Consider the following 26,906-nt stretch of genomic DNA (forward strand, 5'->3'; position numbering starts at 1 on the left):
CATTGCCAAATCTAGATTTGTGCACGACAAACATCCGCAGAGAAATATCATATACTAATATATAATATGATAATAGCCACAAAAGGATATTGTAAACCTGGGACAGAAATTAAGCTTTGCACAATACTATTGTGCCTACTACTAAAGGAAACTTCATCCATAGTCCATACCACTAGGGACTTCACTTAAAATATGCATGCCACCATCCACTTAGTAAGACACCATGTTTGCTCCATCAAGTAAAGCAAGGCTCTCCATGAAGGTAGCTACACATAAAGGTTGTTGGATATCAAAATCCTTCCCATGTAGAGTTTCGGTGTCAACTAAAACAAACTTCTGTTCTTGATTGTTGGTCCTGAGGCAGAGAGTCAAAAGTGAACCACACATAGTGAAGGCAATGCAAACAGCTAATCTCTCAAGTGGTACAACAAAAAAGTTTATTCCAAGACTCAAGCATGCCATACTCCCTCATCACCCAGATGGAGTATTGGTAGCCACCACGTTGTTCACTTTGTCCAAATGTAAGGAAAGCCAGATTCCCCTTGAATAATGCAAGACATGTCTGAAATCTCACTATTGACATAGCACCATCAGGCATTCTTAACATTCTAAATTCCTCACTATTGACATTAAATGACATAATCACTTCAACCTTACACTCCTCTTCTCGTTCTGCGACACGTGAGATCCAGTGCAAAGCTCCACTAACCAATGGAGTTGGCAAAAGAAAACTATTATCAGATGCCTTAACATTGGCTCTCAATGACATTCCAGCCCTTCTCCATGAATCCGAACTTAATGAGTACACCTCAATGTCATCAGGCACATTCGGTCTTATCCAAGGACAACACGAAACCCTCAAAACCTTGTAGTCATTGTTCTCCGAATGATAAGCAAATCCGAGTGTAACAACACCCAAATTTCCTAAGCAAGAACCGGGCAACTTCTTGAATTTCCTAGCGCTGGGGTTCCACAAATATATAACATTAGTCGAAGTGGCGAGACACATCAACCCATTGCAGGAACCGACTATTTTGGACAACCCAGAAGGTAAATCAAAGGGAATTTCAATCTCGAAAATCCTATCAAAGGTGCGGTCCAATGCGACCGTACAGACGGGTCTGTTAGAACTAGAAGAATTCATGGCGCATGTATGAAGCGGCATGTGTATGATATAACCATCACCATTATCATTATCAGTATCATGAGCAAGGTTCTGTCGTTTGTGACATTTTTCAATGAAAGAGTTGAAAAACAGAGACAAGCTCTCAGAGGGATTCGGGGTTGCTGTTTTTTTATTTATTTTTATTTTACTGCTGCGGGTTAGCTTTTGTTTCTTTTGAACACGTTCGTTTTATGTTTAACATTTTTTGGGCCCCTTTTTTTGCTTCGAGGCCCAAAGCTTTTGCTCCAAGGTCGCTCGAGTGTGTTTTGGGCATATCAAGCAACAACAAAAATTGACCCCCTCATACCTTAGTCCAATTAGCTGTTTGGATTTCATGAATTTAGCTATGGATTTGGATGTGAAGGACACGAAATCCAAATTCTTTGTCTAGGTAAGTTAAAAGAAATGGATTTGAACTTTAGCCTAAATATGTTTGATATAAGTGATTGATTTAATATATAAAAACTAATAGTGTGGTGTACCATAAACTTAAGCCTACCTCTTTAGAAAACATTACTTAACTTTTAGTACTTTTTAGCCTTTTTTTTTTTTTTTTTTTTGTTCTATACTTCTATTTTGATTCTACGATTTTTTGTAATCATGGCCATTAAATATCATGTTTGCATATATTTTGTAAAGCACAAGAGGATTATATAAATTGTATAAAATGTTTTATTGTAATTTTATATGATTAATTGATCATTGATTCAGCCAAAAAAAAAAAATTGATCATTTAATTGTTATATTGACCATTAATAATTTTTTTTTTAAATATACGCTTCACATCGACAAGTACGCAAGCTTTGTGCTTAGGCTCCAAGAGACCTTTGCGCTTTTAACAACACATGTCTATGGTCTACTTTGCATTTGTCCACACAATCAAGTTCCAAAATTGATACTTGAGACAATCTAAAAATTGTATAATAATGGCACAAATTGACATCTGATAAGTACTGGTTTATCTAAAAGTTTAATTGTGTTATTGGATTTTGCCAAACAATATTGTTAACCTTGCAGAACAAGTATCAATTTAAATTTTGTTCTCTCTTATAGCCTGCTGTTCCTTAACAGAGAATGTTGATTTAAGCGCTTTGGGATGTAGAATGCTAAATGGAAGAACCAATTTAATTCGAACGACGTGAGACTATTTTGATTTTTATACAATTGGTATGCCCTATAGTGACACATGAATTCTTGTCCTCCCTATTCATATTCTTTGATTAAACTATTGCAGTTTTTTTAGCATAACTAGGTGATGTACTTAGATGGTGACTGTGATATTGCAGTGGGCATTTGGGAACTTGGTGAGCCTTCATCGATCATTCCTAAGTTAGAGGATCATGAACACACTGATGGACAATGTACTACACAACAGTCCATTGAAGCTGCAATGTAGCAAGGGGTTATAATCAAAAGGATAAAAGAAAAACAAACACAAGGAGACACTTCTAGTACAAGGAGAGGTAAAACTGTAGAAGAGGGAAAGAATGTTGGTACAGATTCCATATGAATTCCATTATATTGAATATAAGGGGCCTTAATGATTCCTTGAACAGAAAGAGGTAAGATTGTACATTAGAAAGTTCCAACTATCAATTTTGTGTTCATAAAGGTGATTACTCTGGCCCTATTGTAGCACAAGTTGTGTGCCATTTTATGTTATAAAATTTTAAAGTACCAGTTTTTCCAAAACAAGGAGAAAATTTTTATGTAAAAAACTTTTGTTTTTCAGTCCCTCACTCCTGCTTGATATCATGGATATAATTCATACCTTGCTAGGAAAACATAAATAATCCCCCAGCCACTATTGAACTTATCTAGAAGATCGAAGCCTTAAATTATTTTCTTTCATCTTTTCACAACTATACAAGGGCTATCTAACAAAGAACAAAAATACATAAAATAGAAAATAAATACTTATTCAGACATTTTCACAAACACTACAGATGCACTCGTTGATGTACCTCAATTTTCTTTCATTGATTCCCAAAGAGCCCCTCTCGAAGCCTCTTGCAATCAACAAAGTAAGCGAAGCCATATGCCAAGTTCTTAAGCGTGGCCTCGTGCAGCTCCAAATCCGACGTGGCAGTCGCGTCGGTGGAGAAGAAGACCCTAAACCCCCTGACGAAAGCCTCACGCGCCGTCGTCTCGCAGCAGAGGTTAGTCATGACACCCGTGACGATCACCTCCTCCACACCCATCTCGCGCAGCTGCTCCTCTAGGCGCGTGTTCCTGAACGCGCTGTACGTGTTCTTCCCCACCACCATGTCCTCCGGCAGCTTCTCCAGCTCCGGCATCAGCTCCGCCTCCGCAGTCCCATCCATGATGAGGTCGCCGTTCCACCACTCCGCAAGCATGCCGCCGTCGGCGTCAGTGTGGGAGTGGCGCGTGAAGATGACAGGGATGGAGGCGCGTCGGCAGAGCTGAATGGTTTGGAGCAGGTTGGGGAGGATTGGGTGGGCCATGGAGGAAAAGTAGTTCTGCACGTCAATGACCAAGAGCGCTGAGGTTTTGGGGTCTGGGTTTCTCTTTCTCTTCTCGTATTTCTTGTACGACCCCATTATTGATTTTTTTGCTTTTGTTTCTGTTTCTGGAATATGGTATTTGAGGTTCGAGCCTTTGAGTTTGAGATTTTTATATGTTATACTTCTGTTTTAAATGTCGTGCTCCGTCCAAATCATGAAGCCTCTCAATAACCGTCAGATCAGAATGCTGCGTCCGATTTCTTTGGGATTATCTTCGAAAAAGGAGGGACTAATTGGACCATCTAGCTTAAATTAAAAAAAAAAAAAAAGTTAGAATCACCCCATTTTACACAAATTTAGTTATAACCCATGAGTAGTAAATATGTAGTAATGGTCCTAGAATTACTCAATTTTTATCTAGACCGAGATGGAATTATCCATAGTCTACAACCTTTGTTCAATTCACATTTTCTCCAAAAACCCGCGTTAAAAAATTGCAAATGGCTACTAACATCACCACTGGAAAGGCCTATGTCACTTTTTTGGCAGGTAACGGGAATTAAGTGAAAGGTGTGGTTGGCTTAGCCAACGGCCTGAGGAAGGTCAAGTCTTCAAGACTAAGTACCCTCTTGTGGTTGCAATTTTGCCTGGTGTCTACTGTGAGATATTGGCTTCACAAGGGTGCATAGTTAGAGAGATTGAGCCTGTGTATCCACCTGAGAATCAAACCCAGTTTGCCATCGCCTACCGTGTCGCCAATTACTCCAATCAAACCTTGTTTTACACGTAGTTTGCTTTTTGTGAGTGACGAGATTTTTTTTTTGGGAAACTGTGTTTGTGGGCTTCTGACACGTGTTATATCAAAAAATTGCATGCGAGAGTGTTTTGGTAATTTTGAATTAAGGGTATGTTCGGTGGCAGATAATACCTAGTTTGACAGCTGTTATGAAATAGTGAATAAATTCTACTAAAAGATTTAAAATTGTTAAGTCAGTACTAATTTTTTTGACTCATTGTTAAGCCTTATCTATCCACATACCATGATCTCCTTAATACCCTCCAAGATATCAATCCTACCACTTTTGCTGAGCAGTTATATATTATTTCCCATAGTTATTTTGGTCATTAGAAAAAATACCACATAAAAAATCTCTGAGGCCAATCTGATTGGCTTCGCAAGATCCATAATGGATCTCAAAATTTTGGGACTACTAGAAAAATTTGTGTATGACCCATTTTGGGACGTGTTGATTGCTTTGATAGATTCATATCAAGCTACTTTCTAGCCATTGGATTAATAGGTTGTGGATTTGGATCATTGGCTTAAAAAAATGAGCACATAAATCTCTGACTTTGTTTTCTTTAATTTGTGGTGAAATAATATTAGTAACTTATAGCATACTCAAAAATTTTATGATTCTTGTTGGGCTTTTTGAACAAGTTCTTCAAAGATATTTATAAGCCAATCTTCCCAGTTTACAATCATGTGCTTGCCATTTTATGGCACCACTCTGAGAATATTGAATTTGAAAAAGTTAAAATTGTTCACTACAGTGCTACCATGAGTATTCACTTTGTTCATAGTAAAAATCTCATGTTCAATAAAATCTAAACATTTTTTTGCTTGATATGTGATAATAATGGAGTATATTTTTATTTTTATTTTTTTTTTTTTGTAGGGCTCTAAGCCATGGAGGTACACTGGTGAGGAAGAAAACATGGACAGGGAGGACATCAAATTGCTAGTGAAGAGATGGTGGGATGGGACATACACAATGATGAGTCATTGGACTACAAGAACTCGATCATTGGCTTCTGTAGAGGCTGAAACTGGTGCTGGAAAAATGGCTTGAAAAAATTCTTGACAGCGCTTTCAGGTTTCAGCGGCAGCTGTTCGCTACATCAATGCCCCATCTGCTGCTCAGTGCTTGTTAAGTTCAATACAAATGATTTTGTGTAGGACTAGGGGTAATGGGTACATGGTTGGTTTTATATTAGTAAGGTCTGGAATAATCTTCTGTTTTAAGTCAAACACTCAAACTCCTACTATTATGTTGGGAGTTTCTGGACCATTGGTCTTACTTTCGCTTTGTTTTCTTTTTTTCTCATATTTTCAAATTTTCAATTTATAAAAACAAACATTTTGAGTATACAAGTTGTTAACTCTCTCTCTCTCTCTCTCTCTCTCTCTCTCTTAATTAATTGTTATGTCAACAAATGTCCAACTTTGGCTTCTATTGTTGACATGTAATGTTGGTAATGTCCAATGTGACAATGAAATTATCAAATGTGAGAAAACAATTTGAGTACCATTGAATGTGAAAAAAATATAAAGTCAGATGTGATGTTGGTATTGACTAATGTGACAACAGAACCATAAAATGTGAAAAAAATAAAATAAATAAGCAACCACGGAATATTACAAAAATACAGTTACATGGGATGTTGAGACTGACCAATGTGAGGATGGACTGTCAAATGAGAGAAAAAAATTTAGGGTAACATCAAATGTGACAAAAGTACATCACAATATGATGTTGGTATTGCCTAATGTGACAATGGAACCATCAAATGTGTAAAAAATAAGGGAACTACAAAATGTGACAAAAGTACAATTGCATGTGATGTTCTTATTGCCAATGTGACAATGAAATGTCAAATGTAAGAAAAAAAAAATTAAGGTGTCATCGAATGTAACAAAACTATGATTAAATGTGATATTGGTACTACTTAATGTGATAATGAAACCATCAAATGTGAGGAAAAAAAAATAAGAAAACCAACAAATATAACAAAAGTACAGTCAAATGTCATGTTTTGTGATATTGGTACTGCATAATACGAGGATGAAATTGTCAAATGTCATGTTTTTGTAACCTAGTATAACAAGTTACCTAATAGTTGACACCATACCCCTAAAAAAAGGAGGGGTACCGTAGAATTACACATTGAAGTAATAACATTTTAGACAAGAGTTTTGTAGTTCAATTAGTTGGCACATCCTAATATGTTCATGACATCTAGGGTTCAAACTCTCCTTCCTCATTGTAACTATTAAATTATAATAAAACAAAATAAAAGTAATAACACTCCACAAAAATACTAAAAATATACTAATTGAGTGTGGGGAACTTCAAAATACATTAAAAAAATGACTAGTTGAATAAGAGAACTTAATTAGGTATATCTTTTAAAAATAATAATAATGAATCATGACTGCGGGAACCATGACCCCTTGCCTTCTAGTGGATTTGCCACTGCCTGCTTGGTAGATTTCAGCTGAATAAGAGAACTTAATTAGTAGAAAATTTAAAGAAAATATTTATTGTATCGTATTTTTAGTAATCTATTGCTTTGAAAATAAAAATAAAAGAAAATTAAAAATTTTTGTAGATAACAAATTCTACCATTTTGGAAAAGTTTTTTGTCAACTCCAAGAGATTGACTTTGTGGTTCTTAAGACCTTATGATATCTATAAGGTCTTGAGTTCCAAATCTCTAGTCCACATGTAATACAATAATCTGATGGCCCAGAAGTTGGTCACTCTTGTAGCTTGTTTGGTAGGTAAGACATGGGAATGGAATGGATTTTTTAAAGGATTTTACATCTATTCCCATGTTTTGGCAAGGGAGACACTCATTCCTTTAATGTAACTTATATATTTGTTCATTTCTATTATTTATTTTATAAACTTGCAAATACATTAAAAAAAAAAAATTCACCATATAATTCCAATTCATTAATGTATGATCTACCCAATCTATTATTTTATGAACACCCAAACATGGTATTGAAGAGATAAGTTTAAGATCTTACTCAATACTAGTGGAATAAAAAAAAATGTTTTAGAATTTATATTGTACTGATTGGTACAATTTATATATACATATTTTTTAACACAAGTAACAAGTAAAAATAATCCCCATATTCGGTACTGGTTAAAATATTAGATTGCAAATCCAATTTTGAAGATATCAACTAATATATATGAATTGAGTTCAAATTATATTTAGTGTAACTTTGACAATGTAACAACATCACTTGAAAACTTTTATTGGATGTATTGAGAAATATTTGGATTGAGTTTTATTTTTTTTTACCTTGCAAAGTTTAAAGGTGACCAATGATGAGTTATTGTCGAAGAGTTAATAATATACAATTAGACAAGGCAATTTCGACAGGTAGTAATGGAATAATCAAAAGTTATATGACTTAATTACATTTTAGACAAAATTAGAGGAAATAATTTGTAACTTAAATAGAATACAAAAAATAATTTGTGTCAAGCATATTGGTCTGAATATGAATGCTCCTATCCCCACACATCCTGGTCAGAGTGATGTTTAACGGCTTCCTTAAGAAACTATTAACGTTGATCAGTTAGGGAATAAAACGATGTTTGATTCTCACAAAATGAACTATCTGGTGAATACAATTTTGGAGCCATTTATTGATTTTTCATTTCACTAATCCTACAATAAACACAAATTTTGGTGTGCTTGTTAAGAAAATGAGAACATATTATTCAGTGGTTGAATTTTTAAAATACTAATCACCTAAAAAATTGAATAGTGTAACATGAACACAGACTTATACTAGGTGTAACTCAATCCTAACTATACATGCACCTAAAATTGAGTCCAAATTTTCTGTCTCATTTTTCCTACACTACTTTATACTCTACCAATAAAATCTTGACATGTGTACACCCATTTAATTCAAATCTAATTTTCAGTATTTTCTTATTTATAGTTTCATAAAATGAATAAAAATCTAAACCACCCTATTAGACACCAGCCACTGCCACTGCCGCCACCCACCTTCACTGACATCATCAACGGTCAACCACTACGTCACCAGTCACGGCCACCACTTTCGTTTGATTTACACACCACCAGAAACCCAAGCCAATCCCACCGCGCCTCTCAATCCCATCAACCACCATCACTCCACCATAAATTAAAAAATAAAAAACCCATCAAGTTCAATCACGATGCTGTTCTCTCTGGATCTGAAGCAGCACCACCAAGGTCAATCACACTAGATCTGAAGCACCACCACCACAACCACAAGACATTACTATCGTTCTCTCTCTTTAAGCTCAACCACCAAGCAAAACAGTAACAACTATAGCCAGCAAAAATCCAACCAAAATAAATCTAAGAGGAGTGAATGAGAGAAACAGAGGGTGAGAGCAAATCTACCACATGTTGGTTGGTTGGAGCTCAGGAATACACACACACACATAAGCGTTTTTAAAATTTCCAATTTCTTTAATAGCCATGAATTACCGGTGGTTGAGGGTGGTGATGATGTTTGTGCTGGTAGCGGAATGGCCATGTTGGTGGCAGCAGAGTTCGGTGGTGGTGCTAAGATGTGTGAGGATTTTTATTTTTATTATTTAAGGTAAGTGAAATAAGAAAAAGCAAAAAATAGGGAGTTAATTAAATTGGTGGACACATGGCAGGTTTTTATTCGTGGTATATAAAGTGGTATAGAGAAAGTGGTACAGAAGATTTGGACTCCCTAAAATACATCTCGGTAATGAAATGTTATGCTCCAATGTTCAAATAGAAACCACCATCATAACAAATTTTAAAACATTGGGCTGGCGCTTCTGAAAAAGAAAAAGAAAAAGAAACTAGTACTTTATGCTACGTTATTTCCAATAACACAAATTATTATTAAAAAAACACAAATGATTATTCAAATATGGGAATAGGTAGCAATGAATATGAAGCCTAAGCATAAATATAAACACTCATTCTTTCACTATTAGTATCGAATTTGATATATAATACCTCATACAATGAGTCTCCGTTTTCGCGAGTGGTGTCTCCTTCTCTTTTCCAAGAGTAGTTGTCTCTTTGTTGACTCAGTTGATACACTATACACAATTTTTGGGTTTGTGCTCTGCCTTATTACATTGAGACACGATCATCATTGTTTTAAATGATCTTCTAAATTCTTTATTTCCATATAGATTTGTAGAACTCGTTCGTTTATCTTCTCCATACTATAGCCAATATCCCCCCTTTCTAATCACAAATAGAGGATAGAGGATTTCTATTTATATACAACGTACCTCTTAACTCTTCACTAGTAATGATAGGATATCGAATGTCTCAACATTTGATGACAAAATATTTCTCATGCCATAAAATTAATGATTCATTATTATTGATTTGTACCGGTAGATTAATGCTTTGGATACACAACCTTTCTAATTATAAATTATTCATTAATTTTGTAAAAATAGAATAATAACTTATTTTATCAAACATACAAAAAATATTTTGTTTCATGTCAATAGAAATACGATAAATCATTAGTATTTCGCCTCTTAGTTCTTGACTTTTAGGGATTGTTTCATTTTGGTCATTAGAAAAACTTCAATGTCAAGTTAATCCAAACTCTTTATACAACCACTTTAATGTGCTCATTGTCATCATCTAACTCACGAAAATTGTTGATATGGAAAATAAATTGCTCACATATCACTTAATCACAATTAAGAAAATATTCAACTGGCCAGTTTTAGAAAAATTCACATCAACAGCTTATGTGGCATTTGTGTTTTATTTTTTATTTTCCTATTTTCTTTTAAAATTCATGCCAATTTCTTGGTAACCAAACAAACACACACGCCAAAAAATTTCAAAACGACAAATCAAATGACAAGTACCAGCTCAAAAATCCTCAAAATGGAAATATTTAAGCAAAACAAAATGAATAACAATACATAAGAAAACAGTGAGTTCTAGTTAGCTCAAATCAAGAGCGGACGCCGTGAGTGGTTGTTTCTATTATTTGATTCCTAATCGATTATAAATAATTTTTCTATATGATTTACTATATCAAACATCGATGACAAATCAATATTACAAGGTTTTATATTTCGAGACCAAGGCAATTTTGACAGATAGTAATAGAATAAATCAAAAGTTATATGATCTTTTCAATCCCTATTGAATAGGCACTCCCAAATTCTTCAAAGCCAAAATATTAGTTGTTCCATTCTCCAATTCCTCAACTATTATTTCTATTATGCAAGAAACATGAAAATTATAGTCACCACACTCAGAAATGTACGACCACACCTCAATTTCTGACAATTCAATTCAATTGCAAAATTTGCACTTTGACTTAGTCTCACAAAGGTGAAATTTCACATGAACAATTTGGAATTCTTTCTTGAGGTTGAGACAACAAGGATGCAAATCCAAGTCCTCTTTAGGGCAATGGTAGATGAAACCTTTGACATGTTTCCCACAAGCATTACAATATCTCTTGGTTCTTGTGACGTAGAGTTCCGAATGGGGTGGTTGCTCATAGAATTTGAAAATAAAGTCTTTGAAGATCATGTGGATTGTGATGGGCTTGCTAAACATGCAATCTTTGTGAAGACTATAGTTACAATCTTCACATTTGTATCTCATTCCATTGCTGCCATATTCCTTGCATCCATTGCATATGTAACGTTTTAGGTTTGGATTGTTACTTAGTTTGAGTTCATTCTTGGGACAAGAAGAAAATCGTTGCAATAACATTAGAGTGATTGCAACAGTTGATAAGAGATGTTGCAATAAAATTTGAGGTAATAAGTTTGTACAACAAAAACTTTTGTTGCAATAAGCTCCAAATATTTGAATGACAACTTTAATGCAATGATATATAAATATATATATATATATATATATATATACATATATATTGTTGTAATAAAAAATTTACTGTTTCAAATATCTATATAGGCTATTACTTCATAAATTTTATTGCAATGTATTGCAAATAATTGACTAAAAATAAGTTGGATTAAATTATTGCAATAACATCTTCATTGTAATAAATAATTACTTCATTTTCTCATTGTAACAGATTATGAAATAATTGATATCAGATTATTGAAATGATATATTCGTTGCAATTTCGTATTTGTCATTGCAATAGATGGTAAAAGAATTAATATTAAATTATTGTAATGATAACTTCGTTGCAATAAGCTATTAGTTCAAAATTTTCATTTCAATAAATTTCAAAAATAATAGGTATCAATTTATTGCAGAAATTTCTTCATTTTAATTTATTACAATAACTTTTCATTTCAAGCATTAAAACAAAAATGTATTCAGGCGATCTAAGAGCATCATCAGGAGTGGACGCCGTGAGTGGTTGTTTCTATTATTTGATTTCCTAATCAATTATAAATAATTTTTTTAGATGATTTGCTATATCAAATATCAATGACAAATCAATATTACGAGGTTTTATTTTTCGAGATCTAGGCAATTTTGACAAATAGTAATGGAATAGATCGAAAGTTATATGATCATTTCAATCCCTATTGAATAGGCAACCCTAAATTCTTCGAAGCCAAAATATTAGTTGTTCCATTCCCCAATTCCTCAATTATTATTCCCGTTATGCAAGAAACATGAAAATTATACTCACCACACTCAGAAACGTACGACCACACCTCAATTTCTGACCATTCAATTCAATTGCAAAATTTGCACATTGACTTAGTCTCACAAAGGTGAAATTTCACATGACCAATTTGGAGTTCTTTCTTGAGGTTGAGACAACAAGGGTACAAATCCAAGTCCTCTTCAAGGTAATGGTAGATGAAACCTTTGACGTGTTTCCCACAAGCATTACAATATCTCTTGGTTCTTTTGTCGTAGAGTTCTGAAGGGGGTGGTTGCTCATAGAATTTGAAAATGAAGTTTTTGAAGATCTCGTGGGTTGTGGTGGGCTTGCTAAACATGCAATCTTTGTGAAGACTATAGTTGCAATCTTCACATCTATATCTCATTCCATTGGTGCCATATTCCTTGCATCCATTGCATATGTAACGTTTTAGGTTTGGATTGTTATCTAGCTTGAGCTCATTCTTCTTGGGACAAGAAGAAAATTGTTGCAATAACATTAGAGATATTGCAACAGTTGATATGAGGTGTTGCAATAAAATTTAAGGTAATAAGTTTGTGCAACAAAAACTTTTGTTGCAATAAGCTCCAAATAATTTATTGACAACTTTGATGCAATGATATATATATATATATATATATATATTTGCAATAAACAATTTACTGTTTCAAATATCTATATAGGCTATTACTTCATAAATTTTATTGCAATATATTGCAAATAATTTACCAAAAATAAGTTGGATTAAATTATTGTAATATTATCTTCATTGTTATAGATAATTACTTCATTTTCTCATTGCGATAGATTATGAAATAATTGATATCAGATTATTGCAATGATATATTCGTTGCAATTTCATATTTGTCATTGCAATAGATAATAAAAGAATTGATATCAAATTATTGCAATGATAACTTTGTTGCAATAAGCTATTAGTTTGAAATTTTCGTTGCAATAAATTTCAAAAATAATTGGTATCAATTGATTGCAAAATTTCTTCATTTTAATTTATTACAACAATTTTTCATTTCAAGCATTAAAACAAAAATGTATTCGGGCGATCTAAGAGCATCATCAGGAGCGGACGCCGTGAGTGGTTGTTTCTATTATTTGATTTCCTAATCAATTATAAATAATTTTTTTAGATGATTTGCTATATCAAATATCAATGACAAATCAATATTACGAGGTTTTATTTTTCGAGATCTAGGCAATTTTGACAAATAGTAATGGAATAAATCGAAAGTTATATGATCATTTCAATCCCTATTGAATAGGCAACCCCAAATTCTTCAAAGCCAAAATATTATTTGTTCCATTCTCCAATTCCTCAACTATTATTTCCGTTATGCAAGAAACATGAAAATTATACTCACCGCACTCAGAAACATACGACCAGACCTTAATTTCTGACAAATCAATTTAATTGCAAAATTTGCATTTTGACTTAGTCTCACGAATGTGAAATTTCACATGACCAATTTGGAGTTCTTTCTTGAGGTTGAGACAACAAGGGTGCAAATCCAAGTCCTCTTCAAGGTAATGGTAGATGAAACCTTTGACGTGTTTCCCACAAGCATTACAATATCTCTTGGTTCTTTTGTCGTAGAGTTCTGAAGGGGGTGGTTGCTCATAGTATTTGAAAATGAAGTTTTTGAAGATCTCGTGGGTTGTGATGGGCTTGCTAAACATGCAATCTTTGTGAAGACTATAGTTGCAATCTTCACAATTGTATCTCATTCCATTGCTGCCATATTCCTTGCATTAATTGCATATGTATCGGTTTAGCTTTGGATTGTTATCTAGCTTGAGCTCATTTTTCTTGGGACAATAAGAAATTGTTGCAATAACATTAGAGTGATTGCAACAGTTGATATGAGGTGTTGCAATAAAATTTGAGGTAATAAGTTTGTGCAACAAAAACTTTTGTTGCAATAGGCTCCAAATATTTGAATGATAACTTTGATGCAATGATATATATATATATATATATATTGTTGCAATAAAAAATTTACTTTCTCAAATATCTATATAGGCTATTGTTGCAATGTATTGCAAATAATTTACTAAAAATAAGTTGGATTAAATTATTGCAATAACATCTTTATTGTAATAGATAATTACTTCATTTTCTCATTGTGATAGATTATGAAATAATTGATATCAGATTATTGAAATGATATATTCGTTGCAATTTCGTATTTGTCATTGTAATAGATGGTAAAAGAATTAATATCAAATTATTGTAATGATAACTTCCTTGCAATAAGCTATTAGTTCAAAATTTTCGTTACAATAAATTTCAAAAATAATTGGTATCAATTTATTGCAAAAATTTCTTCATTTTAATTTATTACAACAATTTTTCATTTCAGGCATTAAAACAGAAATGTATTCGGTTGATCTAAGAGCATCATCAAGAACAGACGCCGTGAGATGTTGTTTCTATTATTTGATTTACAAATCAATTATAAATAATTTTTTTAAATGATTTGCAATATCAAATATCGATGACAAATCAATATTACGAGGTTTTATTTTTCGAGATCAAGGCAATTTTGACAAATAGTAATGGAATAAATCGAAAGTTATATGATCTTTTCAATCCATATTGAATAGGCAACCCTAAATTCTTCGAAGCCAAAATATTAGTTGTTCCATTCTCCAATTCCTCAATTATTATTTCCGTTATGCAAGAAACATGAAAATTATACTCACAACACTCAGAAACGTACGACCACACCTCAATTTTTGACCATTCAATTCAATTGCAAAATTTGCACATTGACTTAGTCTCACAAAGGTGAAATTTCACATGACCAATTTGGAATTCTTTCTTGAGGTTGAGACAACAAGGGTGCAAGTCCAAGTCCTCTTCAAGGTAATGGTAGATGAAACCTTTGACGTGTTTCCCACAAGCATTACAATATTTCTTGGTTCTTTTGCCATAGTGTTCCGAAGGGGGTGGTTGCTCATAGAATTTGAAAATGAAGTTTTTGAAGATCTCATGGGTTGTGGTGGGCTTGCTAAACATGCAATCTTTGTTAAGACTATAGTTGCAATCTTCACATCTATATCACATTCCATTGCTTCCATATTCCTTGCATCCATTGCATATGTAACGTTTTAGGTTTGGATTGTTATCTAGCTTGAGCTCATTCTTCTTTAGACAAGAAGAAAATTGTTGCAATAACATTAGAGACATTGCAACAGTTGATATGAGGTGTTGCAATAAAATTTAAGGTAATAAGTTTGTGCAACAAAAACTTTTGTTGCAATAAGCTCCAAATAATTTATTGACAATTTTGATGCAATGATATATATATATATATATTTGCAATAAACAATTTACTGTTTCAAATATCTATATAGGCTATTACTTCATAAATTTTATTGCAATATATTGCAAATAATTTACAAAAAATAAGTTGGATTAAATTATTGTAATAATATCTTAATTGTAATAGATAATTACTTCATTTTCTCATTGCGATAGATTATGAAATAATTGATACCAGATTATTGCAATGAAATATTCGTTGCAATTTCATATTTGTCATTGCAATAGATAATAAAAGAATTAATATCAAATTATTGTAATGATAACTTCATTGCAATAAGCTATTAATTCGAAATTTTTGTTGCAATAAATTTCAAAAATAATTGGTATCAATTAATTGCAAAAATTTCTTCATTTTAATTTATTACAACAATTTTTCATTTCAAGCATTAAAACAATAATGTATTTAGTTGATCTAAGAGTATCATCAGGAGCGAACACCGTGAGGGTTTGTTTCTATTATTTGATTTCTTAATCGATTATTAATAATTATTTTGGATGATTTACTATATTAAACATCAATGATAAATCAATATTACGATGTTTTATTTTTCGAGATCAAGGCAATTTTGACAAATAGTAATGGAAAAAATCAAAAGTCATATTATCTTTTCAATCCCCATTGAATAGGCAGCCCCAAATTCTTCAAAGCCAAAATATTAGTTGTTCCATTCTCCAATTCCTCAACTATTATTTCCGTTATGCAAGAAACATGAAAATTATACTCACCACACTCGGTAACGTACGAGCACACTTCAATTTCTGACAAATCAATTCAATTGCAAAATTTGCACTTTGACTTAGTCTCACGAAGGTGAAATTTCACACAACCAATTTGGAATTCTTTCTTGAGATTGAGACAACAAGGGTGCAAATCCAAGTCCTCTTCAAGGCAATGGTAGATGAAACCTTTGACGTGTTTCCCACAAGCATTATAATATCTCTTGGTTCTTTTGCGGTAGTGTTCTGAAGGAGGTTGTTGCTCATAGAATTTGAAAATGAAGTCTTTTGAGATTTCATGGGTTTTGGTGGGCTTGCTAAACATGCAATCTTTGTGAAGACTATAATTGTAATCTTTACGTCTGTTAGGTTCTAAAAGTTTAGAACAATTGGCAAATCGTGAACACAAACTTGTCTAGATATAGATCTTAGAGTCTATAGGTATTATTAGACAATGCTCAAGGTGATTCAAGTCAAGATTCAAAAACAAGCAAGCTACAGAAAGAGGAGTTCAGAAACTGCCTAGTTCGATCGATCGAAAGACAAGCTTGACCGATCGAAAGTCATATCTACAGAATTTTAATTAAGCCCAAACAGCAGTTCAAGCCCATTAAGGATTAGGGTTTTAGATGTGCTTCTTCTAGTATATAAAGGAAACCTTAAGCACATTTTTATAAGGCTTTTCAGAGAGAGAAGAGTGTGCCTCTTTTGTATCTAGGGTTTTGCACCAAAAAGCTCTCTCATGTCTTCTACCGATGTTATTCCTTGAAAAATCTCAAGATCCGATATTGTAGAAGTTGCTGCATTCTCTAGTCATCAAAGGTACTGATGATCTAAACCTTTAAGGGTGGTCTTGGAGTCACAAATAGGAGAGTTTGTGTTGCTAAACCTTTGAGTGGAATCTCAAAGTCACAAATGTGGGTGCTTGTGTTGCAAAGGCCAAGGAAAGAAGTAGTCCGTAGACTCGGAGCTATCATGGGGTCATGGTAGTAAGTTTTCTACTTGTGGTAGCAATATGATGTTAGTAGTCTAAGTCTTATTGTACAAATTTCAATTCTTTCATAGTGAATTTGCTTTTTACCTTGAGGATAGCTAGGTTAAATCCTCCCTAGGTTTTTACCTATTTGGTTTTCCTGGGTCATCATATCATTGTGTTATTTATTTTCCATTGTTCAATGATATGATTTATATGTGTTAACCTAGATTTGCATAATTTATCTAAGTTAATCACTTGGCTAAATAACTAGGTTAATCTGGTTGTGTTTAAGGGGTCTAAAAATGTACAACATCTGTATCTCATTCCATTACTACCATATTCCTTGCATCCATTGCATATGTAGCGTTTTAGGTTTGTATTGTTATCTAGCTTGAGCTCATTCTTCTTGGGACAAGAAGAAAATCGTTGCAATAACATTAGAGTCATTGCAACAGTTGATATGAGGTGTTGCTATAAAATTTGAGGTAATAAGTTTGTGCAATAAAAACTTTTGTTGCAATAAGCTCCAAATATTTTAATGACAACTTTGATGTAATAAACAATTTACTATTTCAAATATCTATATAGGCTATTACTTCATAAATTTTATTGCAATATATTGCAAATAATTTACCAAAATAAGTTGGATTAAATTATTGCAATAATATCTTAATTGTAATAGATAATTACTTCATTTTCTCATTGCGATAGATTATGAAATAATTGGTATTAGATTATTGCAATGATATATTCATTACAATTTTGTATTTGTAATTGCAATAGATGGTAAAATAATTAATATCAAATTATTGTAATGATAACTTTGTTGCAATAAGATATTAGTTCGAAATTTTTGTTGTAATAAATTTCAAAAATAATTGGTATCAATTTATTGCAAAAATTTCCTTCCTTTTAATTTATTACAACAATTTTTCATTTCATGCATCAAAACAAAAATGTATTCGGTTGTCTTTTTAGAATTTAAAATTATATTTAAGGATTTCAAAAAAATTTCTCAAAAAATAAAAAAGGCGATAAATATGTACATTTTTCTACACCTAGTTTGTCAAGAAATTACGTAAGGACCATGTGAATGCTGCATAAAGCAGTCAGTCAAACATTTGTTTTGACCCAAATGGCATATACTTTGTATTAAGCTCATCATTTGAGAACAATCAAGATTATTAATTTGTTTATGACGGGGCAGTTTTTGAAGAAATGAGGGAAGCTAGGATTGGGGTGGTAGTCCAGAACGAAACAGGTGAGGTGCTTGCTGCATTATCAGAAAAAATTCCCCTTCCCCATTCAGTTGTAGTGCTGGAACCTATTGCTGCACGAAGGGCAGTCCAATTTATCTCTGAATTGGGCATATCTCAGTCAGTTTTTGAAGGAGATTCGGAAGTGTTTTGCAACTCTATCACTACAAAAAATTATTTTCTATCGGTTTTTGGTCATATTGTTAAAGAAATTACATCTATGGCAAGCTCTCTTAGAGCTCATACCTCCTCTCATACTAGGAGGCAGAGCAACTCTGTAGCCCATGTTTTAGTTAAGAGGACAAAGTTGTCTTTTCTATTGTTAGTCTTGATGAAGTCTGTCCTATTAGATATTCATCGTTTTGTTAATTCTGATGTTCCTATTACTTGAATTAAAATGCTCGGTATTTTTCCTCAAAAAAAAAAATGATTTAATTTGTTAGTATTTATTTGGAGCAAAATGAACCTAGTAAAGCTTGACAAAATGGATCAACAAAAAAGCTCGATATAAAAACAATCATCTAGCAGAAAGAGATCATGACCCACAATAACTGTTAAGAATGATTTATTATTATTGATTTGTATCGGTAGATTAATGCTTTGCATAATAAAACATTTCCAATTATAAATTATTCATTAATTTTGTAAAAATAGAATAATAACTTATTTTATCAAACATGAAAACAATATTTTGTTTCATGTCAATAGAAATAAGATAAATAATTAGTATTTCTCCTTTTAGTTGTTGACTTTTAGAGATAGTTTCATTTTGGTCATTAGAAAAACTTCTGTCAATTTAATCTATGCATTTTATATACCCACTTCAGTGTGCTCCTTGTCATCATCTAACTCATGAAAAATGTTGATATGGCAAATATATTGCTTACATGTCACTTAATCACAATTAAGGAAATATTTAACTGGTTTTAGAAAAATTCACATCTACAACTTATGTGGCATTTGTGTTTTATTTTTTATTTTCATTTTTTTCTTTTAACTTTCATGCCAATTTCTTGGTAACCAAACAAACACACACACACACACCAAAAAATTTCAAAACAAAAAATCAAATGACAAATACCAGCTTAAATATCCTTAAAATGGAATAATTCAAAAAAAAAAAAAAAAACTAAAATAGGGTATGAATTTCTATTTTTCAAAGATAGAAAAACAATTTCACATATTTATTACAAGAAATTGGAAGATTTCAGGAAATGACGTTGTGTAAAGGGTTGTTTCTTTTGTTTGATTTCTCAATCAATTATAATTTTTTTTTTTTTATGATTTACTATCAAAATCGATGATAAATCAAAATTACAATGCTTATTTTTAGAGACCAAGGCAATTTTGATGGATAGTAATGGAATAAATCAAAAGTTATATGACTAAATTACATTTTAGACAAAATTAGAGAATATAATTTGTAATTTAACTTAAATAGAATACAAAAAATGCTCTACCCGGTTATGGCATTTGGGTCAAGAATATTGGTTGGAATATGAATACTCGTATCCCCATAAAACTTTTGTCACTAGTTTTCCTTGGGTTTCATCCTCTCTTATCTTTCTTTTGTACTTGTATGCTCATGAGTCTCTCTGTTTTTGTATGTTATTGTTTTTGGTTTTTGAGTTGAAAGATCACAGTGATGTCCACAAGAAATTCAAGCTCAACAGACCGGAAAGCAGGCTCCTCTACACTCTAGAGGACTTTGCGTGTTGACAACCCCGCTGACCTGAGTGATCTCTATCTCTTTTTTTCTCAGAAAGTTTTTCTACATTTTTCTTATAATCCAAATAGGGCATTAAGTGTGTTAGATTTTTTCCCCCTTATATTGTATTTGTTTGTGGGAAAATTTGATGGTTACAATTGAGGATTCTTAACTCCCTCTTCTGAGTTGTAAGTTTGTTGGCAGAACCAAACCTAAGACTTTAAAGCCAACACTGAGTAATCCATCTATTTCTTCCTCTGAGTTAGCTTTTTTTTTCGTTTTTTTCTTTTTTTTTTAAGTTTTGATTATTTAGTTAATTGTTTTATTTTTTTATTTAATTCTCTTTTATAGACTAGGATGAAGTGAAATAAATTAAATCCAACACTTAATCTAAGTGATGTTTAACAACTTATTTATGAATCTATTAACATTGTTGAGTCCTCACCTGCTAAATATGAGCCTAGTAAAGCTTGACAATAGATCAACAAAAAAGCTCGATATAAAAAAAATCATCCAGCGGAAAAAGATCATGACCTGCAATAACTATTAAGAATGTCGCAGAGGTTTTCTTGCCAGGTTAGGTTTGTACTCATGAATTTTCTCTCATTTATATTATAGCATTAGTTGCTTTATTAATTAGAATAGAGCAAATTCTAAAATTATTCAAACCACAGTATGGGGGAAATTCTAAAATTACTTCCTTTACTAATTAGAAAAGTGATAGTCATATCATGATTAATAAGTTATAATTAGTTTTGAGAATGAGTAAAGGCATAATGCATTATTGCATACATTAATATTTATATACATATTTTTTAAGAAATGGTGGAAAGAAAATTATGATATAACCGCTGATATGACCTAACGATAGTGTAGCAATAATAAATATTACATTTCAGCTTTTAGATGTATATTAGATAATAACCTGTGCTTCCCGCAAATTTTTTTTTTTTTTAATTTTAATTTTCAAATTTGTAAATATTGTAAGTAGATATGTTCAAAAAAATATTAATTTTTGTTAATAGTACTATTTATTAAAGTATATAATATGCTCTCTACGAGGGGCATGATTAGAATCTATGGTAGAAAAATAATTTTTCAAGACTAACTTTACACTAGGTCAGTGTTGGTTATAACCTTAATCTTATGTGGTCTATAACAAATTAAATTAGGCTGAAGGTATGGATATGAAATATATGTGGTTCCAAGACAAGCAGTGGCTGGAAAGGATGTAAAAACAAAGGTGTGTTTGTGTTTGGGGGGGGGGGGGTGGGGTGGTGGGTTGGTGGTGTGGGGTGGGGAGGGTAAAGAGAGAGAGGAGAAAACTGTAATTGAATGCGATGAATTACATCAGAAGGTGCACCTGTATTATAAAACCAGGGCCACCTTATTATACTCAGATTCTAGGACTTATTTTCATTTTCTGAAAAGTCAAATATTTGGAAGTGCATCTTGAATTTCAGAACCTATAAGATAAATCTTAGTCAGCATAAGCTCTTATACAGTAACTTCTTACATCTNCCTTCCTAGAGACTTGAGCCCCGGCTTTTACCCCCACACCCCACAAGTACTCATAATTGTGAAGTAACCATTGTGCCAAGGGTGTGCGGTGGTTACATAAGCTCTTGTATAGTAACTTTTTAACATCTTAGTAGTCATATTTGATGTATGCAATAATCAATAATGTATTATGCCTTCACCCATTTTTAAAACTAATTATAATTTATCACTCATGAATCATGATATGACCATCACTTTTCAAAACCATGACTTTGCACATTCTTGAACCTAAATGTAACTTATAATAGAAAATACATGTAATAAAGACATCTTGGGGGAGAATCCATTTATTTATTTTTAGTTTATATTTGCCTGAAAAATATCTCATTCCACCATTGTATTCATATTCATCCTAATGAAGTGTTCAATGCCAAGTTAAAGGGTCTAGTTCAGCTCCTACTTAGAGAACAATATGTCATTTAAATTTACTTCAAGAGATAGAGATAATAAAGCTCTTAGCAAAGGGTTTTTTTCCCTTTATATTGATTTTTGTATAAAATATTACATGCAAGTGATTTTCCCATTATGCTTTTTTGTGGTGTACCAACTTTCTCTACATGGTACCAATTCAACAAGTACATGGAATCACATATGCATATATAATAATTTAGTTTAAAATATTAATGTAATAACAAATCATATTTGTAGGGGTGATAGGCCTATGAGTACGTATCTGTAAGGTATATTGGGCCAAGGGCCCAATCCGAGGACATTAAGTAGTCTGAGGACGAGTAAACACCTTTATAAGAGTCCATATTGGTAAGTGAATAGTTGAAGTCTGATCACGATCGACTAAGAAGACGGTCCGAGGATGAATATTTCCTCGGCTGAGCAAGGCCAAGGTCAGAAGGTATGGTTTGACACCAAGAGCAACGTCCGGGACAATTCCACTAATGCGGATAAGTATCCAAAAGGAACAAGACAAAAAGAGGCCATGAAATATCTCAAGGGAAAATTGCTACCACCGCATTAAATTCTTTGCAATTAACTCTCTGGCCGCATTAATGTGGAAGTGATACCTGAACAGTGGTTTTCAGCTTTATAGCTACTACACAAAGACTTCAAGAAGGTGTTGATGGGACAAGTATCAACACCAACCATCTGGTCTGCACATGAAGGGTAGAGATGAAAGGGGAAGATTGTATAAAGGAAGAAGAGGGCAATGAGAGAAATGGATTGAGAAATTAAGAGAAAAAGACTGTAGCAATCAAGAATTGCATTTGTAACCAAACTTGAGAGAAATATATAAGAACTGATCTCCTCGGACTGTTCCAAGGACGATTTTCCTTAGTGTAAACTTGTCTATCTTCATTCTCTCGTCATCTGAATCCACTTTAGTTGTTGTTTGATTCATTAAGGCCCAGTTTTATAACCCACTTTCTGCAAATTCATTGTTTTGGGCTTTTTGGGCCTAAGTCCATCCACCTTTTGGGCTAGGGACTCAAATCTGGTCCTTACAATATTAATGTTACTTTAACAACAAACCACTTCCATCACATTAGAATACGTTTTTTTTTATCATAGATTATGGTTTTACATCACTATATTTTATAATTTTATAATTTTTATAATTTTTTTTTAGTTATGTCTACTAATTTCGGTTCAGCATTCGGTCCACATTGGTCCATTTTCATCCAATTTAGTCTTTAAAAATGCTTAATAACAATATTTAGAATTTAGAAGAATATGGACCACTTCAAAAATAAAATAATAATATCAATCAAAAATACCAAAAATTATAAAAATTATATATTTGTAAAAATAGAGAGATGAAAATTACTTTTAGAAATTGTTTAATTTTTAGGGAAAACAAATTATCTACAATAAATTTAGAGAATAAATTATACATTATTGATTATACCACATCTCAAAATGATTATATATTCTCACGTATCGTGTAGGTCTACCACTAATTTGTCATAAAATCAATTATGGATTATGTTAGCAGGTGTCATTTTAAGAAAAATTTGATACCATTTTTATGAGAAATATAAAAAGCTATTAAAAAAGTCAGTTCTTTTTTTTTTTTTTTCTCATAAAAAAGTTTCTAAACCAATGCCCTTAGGGCATTCTTTAACTTTTCTCTTATTTTATTCGCTCTTTTAGATCTTATTCTTAGTGAGTCCAAATCTTCTGTCCCACTCTTCTTGATCCATTATACACTCCACAAATAAAAACATGCCACATGTCCATCTAATTTATTAAATGCTAAATTTATGCCTTCTATTATTTCAATTACCTAAATATGATGGGCTATTTATTTATTTATTTTAGGAAATTGAAACAATAAAAGACATGAATTTAGCATTTAATAAATTAGATAGACATGTGGCATGTTTTTATTTGTGGAGTATATAGTGGAGCAGAAAGAGTGGGACAAAGGATTTGAACTCATTCTTAGTTTGTATTCTAATTTTCAAATATCATTCATTAGTCATAAATTCAATTTATTATCCATAATTACTCTTAAATTAATACTCCATTAAATAAAAAATCAATGCTTTTTTTTTTAGAGAGTTTTAACCTATAGCATCCGCTCTTAATGATGCTCTTTATCATCAGACCAAGGCACCAATCAGTTTTAGGCACCAATCAGTTTTTGGTGTAGGCGAGGATTGAACTTCAGATCTCTTATTCAACCATCAGATATTTTACCAGTTGAGCTAATTAGAACCCATTAAAAAGTCAATGCTTAATAATATTTAAAAGTATAAATTAAAATATATATTTAACGATTAATTAATATGCTTATTCCTACCTATTGTCCATGTCCTAAGGGTAACTTCTTAACATCATCCTAGTCCTATATAAACCATTCTTCATAGAATCAATAGTCACTACTATTTCCTTAGCTTTCATTACCTAAAGAACAACCTCTGTGAAGAGCCAAAATGGCTTCCTACACTCTCACAGTCCTTGCTCTATTTCTGTCAGTGGCTGCCCTTATCATACATCCTTCTTTACAAATTTCTCATGAAATCTTGGGAAAAGTTTGCTCCAAAGTTGAAGACAAAGATTTTTGTTTGAGACTTTTTGAGAGTGATCCGCATACTCGTTCAGCAGACTTGCCTAAACTCTCACTAATCTCTATTGAGCTAACAAAAAACCGAGCTCAAGCAACTCTGCAGACTTTCATAGAGTTTAGCAAGAATCACACCGATCCTTCTCTAAAAAGATCTCTCCACAGGAGTGTGACAGAATACAAGAATATTCAACGCAAGATTGAAATGGCTTATCAGTTGTCACAACAAAAGAAGTACAAGAAAATTACTCAGTTGGCCAAGGCATGGGTTCTAGCTAACACCTATAACAGCATGAACTCAATTTTAATCAATAAAATTTCCCACCCTATGTTCTAAACCTTAGATGCTGCAAACGGTGTAAACGAATATATTACTCAAATGATTAATAGGACATGATTTTGTCTTTGCTAGTAGTTTGATATCACATAGGTGATAAGTGTAATCCATTTCTTAGTAGAGATAGTATATTATGTTACGGGTGTATATGCTATCTCTCTCACAGCAGCTGGGTCCCACATGAATCATATGCATAGTCTCATGAATCATATGTTTTAGATGGGAAACCTTAACATATATTCCAAGTTTAACCTGTTTCAGTTGAAGGATATATGGTTGCAAATCAATGTTTGATTTGCAAGAGTTAGGCACTTTTGGATATACACAACTGTAAGTTTCTTTAAAAAACCTTCTCCTCTCTCCCCGTGTGTGTGTTAAAAAATACTTAGGATACGTTTAGTACATTGAATGAGGATTACGACAAGAATCTTAATCTTTATTACTAGTAATAAAGTATGTTGTAATGTAATAACTAAATATATTCATTAGTTTGGTTGTAACTTATAACATTAGAATGAAACTTAACATTTATTTTAGGAAATATCTTACCCATATAATTATATATCCTTAAAAATTGTTATTTTTAAATTTAAGAGAGATGTGTGCTATTTTTTATGATTTTTTATTTTTAAAATTGTTAGATGTATATGGAAAGTTTGTTTATTTGAAAATATATTAAGTATAAAAATTATTGCACTTACTAAGGAATAACTAATACCACCTTTTAAAAATGAATAGTTATTCCTCATTTTGAAGAATAGCTATTCATAAGGAATGACTATTCCTTGTAATAAAAATATAACCAAACTAAAGAATAACTAAACCATAGGAATAACTATTACATTACAACACCTATTACAGTCTACTAAACACGCCCTTAGTATTTTTAAAAGAAAAAACAGTGGGTTAATCTCACATTGGAAAATGAGTGTAAGTTAAACAGGTTTAAAGTCTGTACTGTGTATCCAAGAGTTATGCCATTTTGGATATACACTACTGTAAATTTTTTTTAAAAACCTTCTCCCCTCTCTCTGTGTGTGTATTAAAAAAATACTTAATATTCTCAAAAAAAAAAAAAAAAAAACCTTTTGTATTTATTTTTCAAATAGTTATATTAAGAAAACATTAAACTGAGTGACCATAATATCTCTTACGTATATAAGATTTCAAAATACTTAGGAGCTGTTACTATTTCTTCATCTTCTTTAATCAAACAATATCAATAGCTATTGTTTTGGCTGAGTGACCATAATATCCTGAGATGGGTTTTGGCTGTTGTTGCGGTGGAGGAGATGGGTTTGTGGAGGCTTTGATGAAATGGGGTTTTGGGAAATGGGGTTTTGGAGATGGGGTTTTGGGTTTGATGGAGAAGACGGAGGAGGTAGATGAAGAAGAAGAACAAGAATAAACTGGGCTAAAAGGGGAAGGGGAAATGAGAAGCTGACAGGCATGGGTCAGGCATTTCTGAGTGAGGAATCAGGCATGGATCCCACAAAAAGTAGAAAAAATTGAGTGATGAGAAACTGGAAAAAAAAAAAAAAATGTGCCAAACGGGTGGAGTAGAGGAAATTGGGGTATTTTAAGTGATGAGTGCCAAAAATTGGATAAGGAGTGATAAAATTAAAATATTAAAAAAAAATTTTTTTTTTTTTTTTTTTTCAAACAAACAAACAAACAGCCCCTAACTATCTAAAATGGAGAAGATTTTGGTTTTGACAATGTGAAGCTTTTTCAAGAAACTACATGTGAACCCTTTAAGTGACATGAATATATAAATGGGGGAATAAATTATGAATAGATTATGTTAAGAAAATCGTTGTTTTCATGAAATTGATATCTGATATGAACTTAAGCCATTGGAAGTTTATTCAGTGGGTGTGAGCAAAGATTTAGCTGGATGTATGTCCTGCAGTGATATTTGAA

At 32.3% G+C, this 26,906-nt stretch overlaps 2 protein-coding genes, 2 non-coding genes and 1 pseudogene across 4 annotated transcripts; 3 read left to right on the forward strand and 2 right to left on the reverse strand.

The window, feature by feature from the left end:
* Positions 1–210: 210 nt before the first annotated feature.
* LOC112029741 (F-box protein CPR1-like) lies at positions 211–1,144 on the reverse strand. Its single transcript, XM_024062429.1, has 2 exons — positions 465–1,144; positions 211–355 (listed from the first exon to the last, which is right to left on the reverse strand). Exons 1-2 carry the CDS (start codon positions 1,142–1,144, stop codon positions 211–213), a joined length of 825 nt encoding a protein of 274 aa, XP_023918197.1.
* A 1,849-nt stretch (positions 1,145–2,993) lies between these two features.
* On the reverse strand, positions 2,994–3,891 carry LOC112040488 (nicotinamidase 2). Its single transcript, XM_024073411.2, has one exon. The coding sequence runs from the start codon at positions 3,724–3,726 to the stop codon at positions 3,142–3,144; it is 585 nt and encodes a 194-aa protein (XP_023929179.1). The 5' UTR covers positions 3,727–3,891; the 3' UTR covers positions 2,994–3,141.
* Positions 3,892–4,502: 611 nt separating this feature from the next.
* On the forward strand, positions 4,503–9,622 carry LOC112039109 (galactinol synthase 2-like; annotated as a pseudogene).
* A 10,369-nt stretch (positions 9,623–19,991) lies between these two features.
* Positions 19,992–20,098, forward strand: LOC111984899 (small nucleolar RNA Z107/R87). The gene has a single exon (XR_002879975.1). It is a non-coding gene; the product is annotated as a small nucleolar RNA Z107/R87 (small nucleolar RNA).
* A 314-nt stretch (positions 20,099–20,412) lies between these two features.
* Positions 20,413–20,489, forward strand: LOC111984900 (small nucleolar RNA snoR31). Its single transcript, XR_002879976.1, has one exon. It is a non-coding gene; the product is annotated as a small nucleolar RNA snoR31 (small nucleolar RNA).
* Positions 20,490–26,906: the final 6,417 nt, after the last annotated feature.

This window comes from Quercus suber, unplaced genomic scaffold (genome assembly GCF_002906115.3).
Source record: "Quercus suber isolate HL8 unplaced genomic scaffold, Cork oak 2.0 scaffold_541, whole genome shotgun sequence".
Taxonomy (NCBI): domain Eukaryota; kingdom Viridiplantae; phylum Streptophyta; class Magnoliopsida; order Fagales; family Fagaceae; genus Quercus; species Quercus suber.

Bases quoted from the DNA above. Each gene is read 5' to 3' on its own strand.
- LOC112029741 (XM_024062429.1), bottom strand. From the start codon at position 1,144: ATGAATTCTTCTAGTTCTAACAGACCCGTCTGTACGGTCGCATTGGAC. The intron at 356-464 runs GTATGGCATGCT...TCTCTGCCTCAG, and splicing joins TCCATCTGGGTGATGAGGGA to GACCAACAATCAAGAACAGA.
- LOC112040488 (XM_024073411.2), bottom strand. From the start codon at position 3,726: ATGGGGTCGTACAAGAAATACGAGAAGAGAAAGAGAAACCCAGACCCC.